The sequence below is a fragment of the Acyrthosiphon pisum genome, chromosome X (assembly GCF_005508785.2).
Source record: "Acyrthosiphon pisum isolate AL4f chromosome X, pea_aphid_22Mar2018_4r6ur, whole genome shotgun sequence".
Lineage (NCBI taxonomy): Eukaryota > Metazoa > Arthropoda > Insecta > Hemiptera > Aphididae > Acyrthosiphon > Acyrthosiphon pisum.
Window position 1 is genome coordinate 12,636,000 of NC_042493.1, and position 2,463 is coordinate 12,638,462.

The 2,463-nt window shown below is 44.7% G+C and overlaps 1 protein-coding gene across 5 annotated transcripts in view; it reads right to left on the bottom strand.

Annotated features, from left to right (window-relative positions):
- LOC100576058 overlaps positions 1-2,463 on the bottom strand; it is a 98,527-nt gene that overhangs the window by 81,766 nt on the left and 14,298 nt on the right. For all 5 annotated transcript variants that reach the window (XM_008183188.3, XM_029485949.1, XM_029485947.1 and 2 more), the window contains one exon: positions 2,319-2,369. In XM_008183188.3, coding sequence (XP_008181410.2) covers positions 2,319-2,369 — 51 coding nt within the window. The remainder of the gene's footprint in view (positions 1-2,318; positions 2,370-2,463) is intronic.

Below are 2,463 nucleotides of genomic sequence, written 5' to 3' on the forward strand. Positions count from 1 at the left end.
ACATTAACCATAAGAGCTCGTACATTCTCATCTTGACCGCCTACGTCATTATGTTATTTGTATTATTTGAAAGGAACGGATTCTATCCGTTACACACGCAGTGCGATTTGCCGTGATCATCGCTGTGCTCACGCGCCTTGCCGTTCACCACGTGAAGCTGTCAGCTCTTATGTTTTAGTGCGTCGCATTTACTATGCGTTCGTCACCGAAGCTAGTGATAGTAAGAAATAGCAGTGACAGTGTAAATAGCCCTGCTATTTTACATTAGCAACAGCAGCCTGCTAATCAAAAATAATAACAGTAGTGATTGCTATTCTATTGTATTGATATTTTCCCTTTTGCCTACACTGATGATATTTTGGCGGAGTGGGGGTGCACAAAAGATTTGACCGGCCGGCGTCCGTGAGGACGTTGGTCCGGTGTTCGGGATGGTTCTTATATAGGTTGGAATGCACCGGTGGCTTGACTTGGGAGGAAGTGGCGAGACGACGCGTGGTTTAGTCGTCACTCCCCGAGTCCGATGCGTTGAGACGAACAACCAGAGTGCGCTCTGCGCCCGTGCGCAGAGTCTTATGTAGCTCGCCCGCCACATTACCCCCCCCCCCCACCGTCACAACGTGCCGTGACCGATGGGACACGAGAGGGCGTCGTAGCCGGGCGCTCGGTACAGCTGTGCGGTCGGACGGGTGAGAACTGGAGAGAGGAGCTTCGATCACGTCGAGGTCACCAATTTGGCGGAGTGGGGGCGCACAAAATATTTGACCGGCCGGCGTCCGTGAGGACGTTTGTCTGGTGTTCAGGATGGTTCTTATATAGGTTGTAATGCGCTGGTGGCGTGACTGGGGAGGAAGTGGCGAGACGACCCGCCGTTAACCTAACCTAACCTAACCCTAACCTTACCATGACTAACCGAAGCTATTTGCCCGGTGCCGCAATCGACGCATCGCCTACCTCCTCTCGTCCGCCCGCCTAGTCACAGTACGAATAACAAGACTACGTTTCCGGCCGTTCTCATACGCTGCGACACCGGACACCTCAAACGCGACGGCCCTGCAATATTTCTCAACCGTAGCCACCATCAGAGCCCGCGTCGTCCAAGTTCGATCTATTACCAACGCTTCCATACCATCGTTGACCACCGGACACTAGTACGCGGTAACTTCGACCATTTCGCTATTTTCGACGGGAGTGCCAATGTCGCCTACCCGTTCAACACTTGCTGCAGTGGTATCATCGTCGTTTCGGGACAACCGCACCATCACCGTATTATCACGTCTTGCTATCAGCCATCGTCGTATCAGGTCGTAAACACGTTATTTATTGTCAACAGTGTTTACCTTATTCTTAGTATCTTCACACAGGATGGGTTTCGTGCAGTGGCGCAAATAGAAAAAATGTTTAGGGGGGGGCTCAAGCCCCAACACATTTTTTTTTAATTATAATTTATAGGTCCATACTTTTAAGAATGGCATACTATTATATTTTGAGAGGGCTTTGAACGATTTTGAGTGGGCTAATCCCCCTCCCCCCAAGCCTCCCCTATTTGCACCACTGGTTGCGTGTTGGCCGCCATCCGCACACGCACACACATACACGCACACACGCCGCCGGCTCTGGTGTGCAGCCTTATCGCACATGGCGATTCCACCGTATAAAAGGCCTCTTCAAGACCACTCCAATCAAAGGACACGATGCTGAACGATAAAATCCTGTAGTAAAAAATAACTGTTCTCTTTAGGACAATAGATTACAAATCAAGTCCTCCAACGTGCACCTGATTAGTCCACTACACTACATGCCTATACCTGACCGGAGGTTACGATTAGACATCACTCATTTGAGTGGGCCTTACTCAACTAACCTGCTTCTTCCAACGTTATATTGAAATATTTATAACATAATCCTTTTATAATGTAATAATATTTACGGAGGTCATGGTCACTGGCCCTAAAAGATGGTTGCCGCCCGACGACATAACTCCTTCCCCAATATTTTATTTAACACAGAATAACTTTTATAGAAATAAAGAAAAAATGTATATGCAACTTAAAAGCATTGTGTTCACATTCTTAACAAATGGCGGCACACTATCATAGTGTGTTCCAATTCAAGTTATTTAAAATCATATGCTAATTATAAAAACTGTAGTTTTGTACAAAATGAGTCATCCATTTTATCATGAATAAAAACTAAGATTATAAAATCAAAATATTGAATAATACCTTAGAATTAAAATACACATTTAAATTATTTGCAAATATCTTAACTCTATACCGTGAACACTTTATGTTTCATGTAAAAAGTTTGTATTTACTAACATGGTCTCATTACGTCCAAAGGATCCAAAACATTCAATTCAGAGTCAACAGCTGTAATATAAATAACATAAAAATGCATTAATAATAATTAAAAATTAAAAACATTACAGTTATATACTAAAACTAGACGACCCGTCACAGCTTC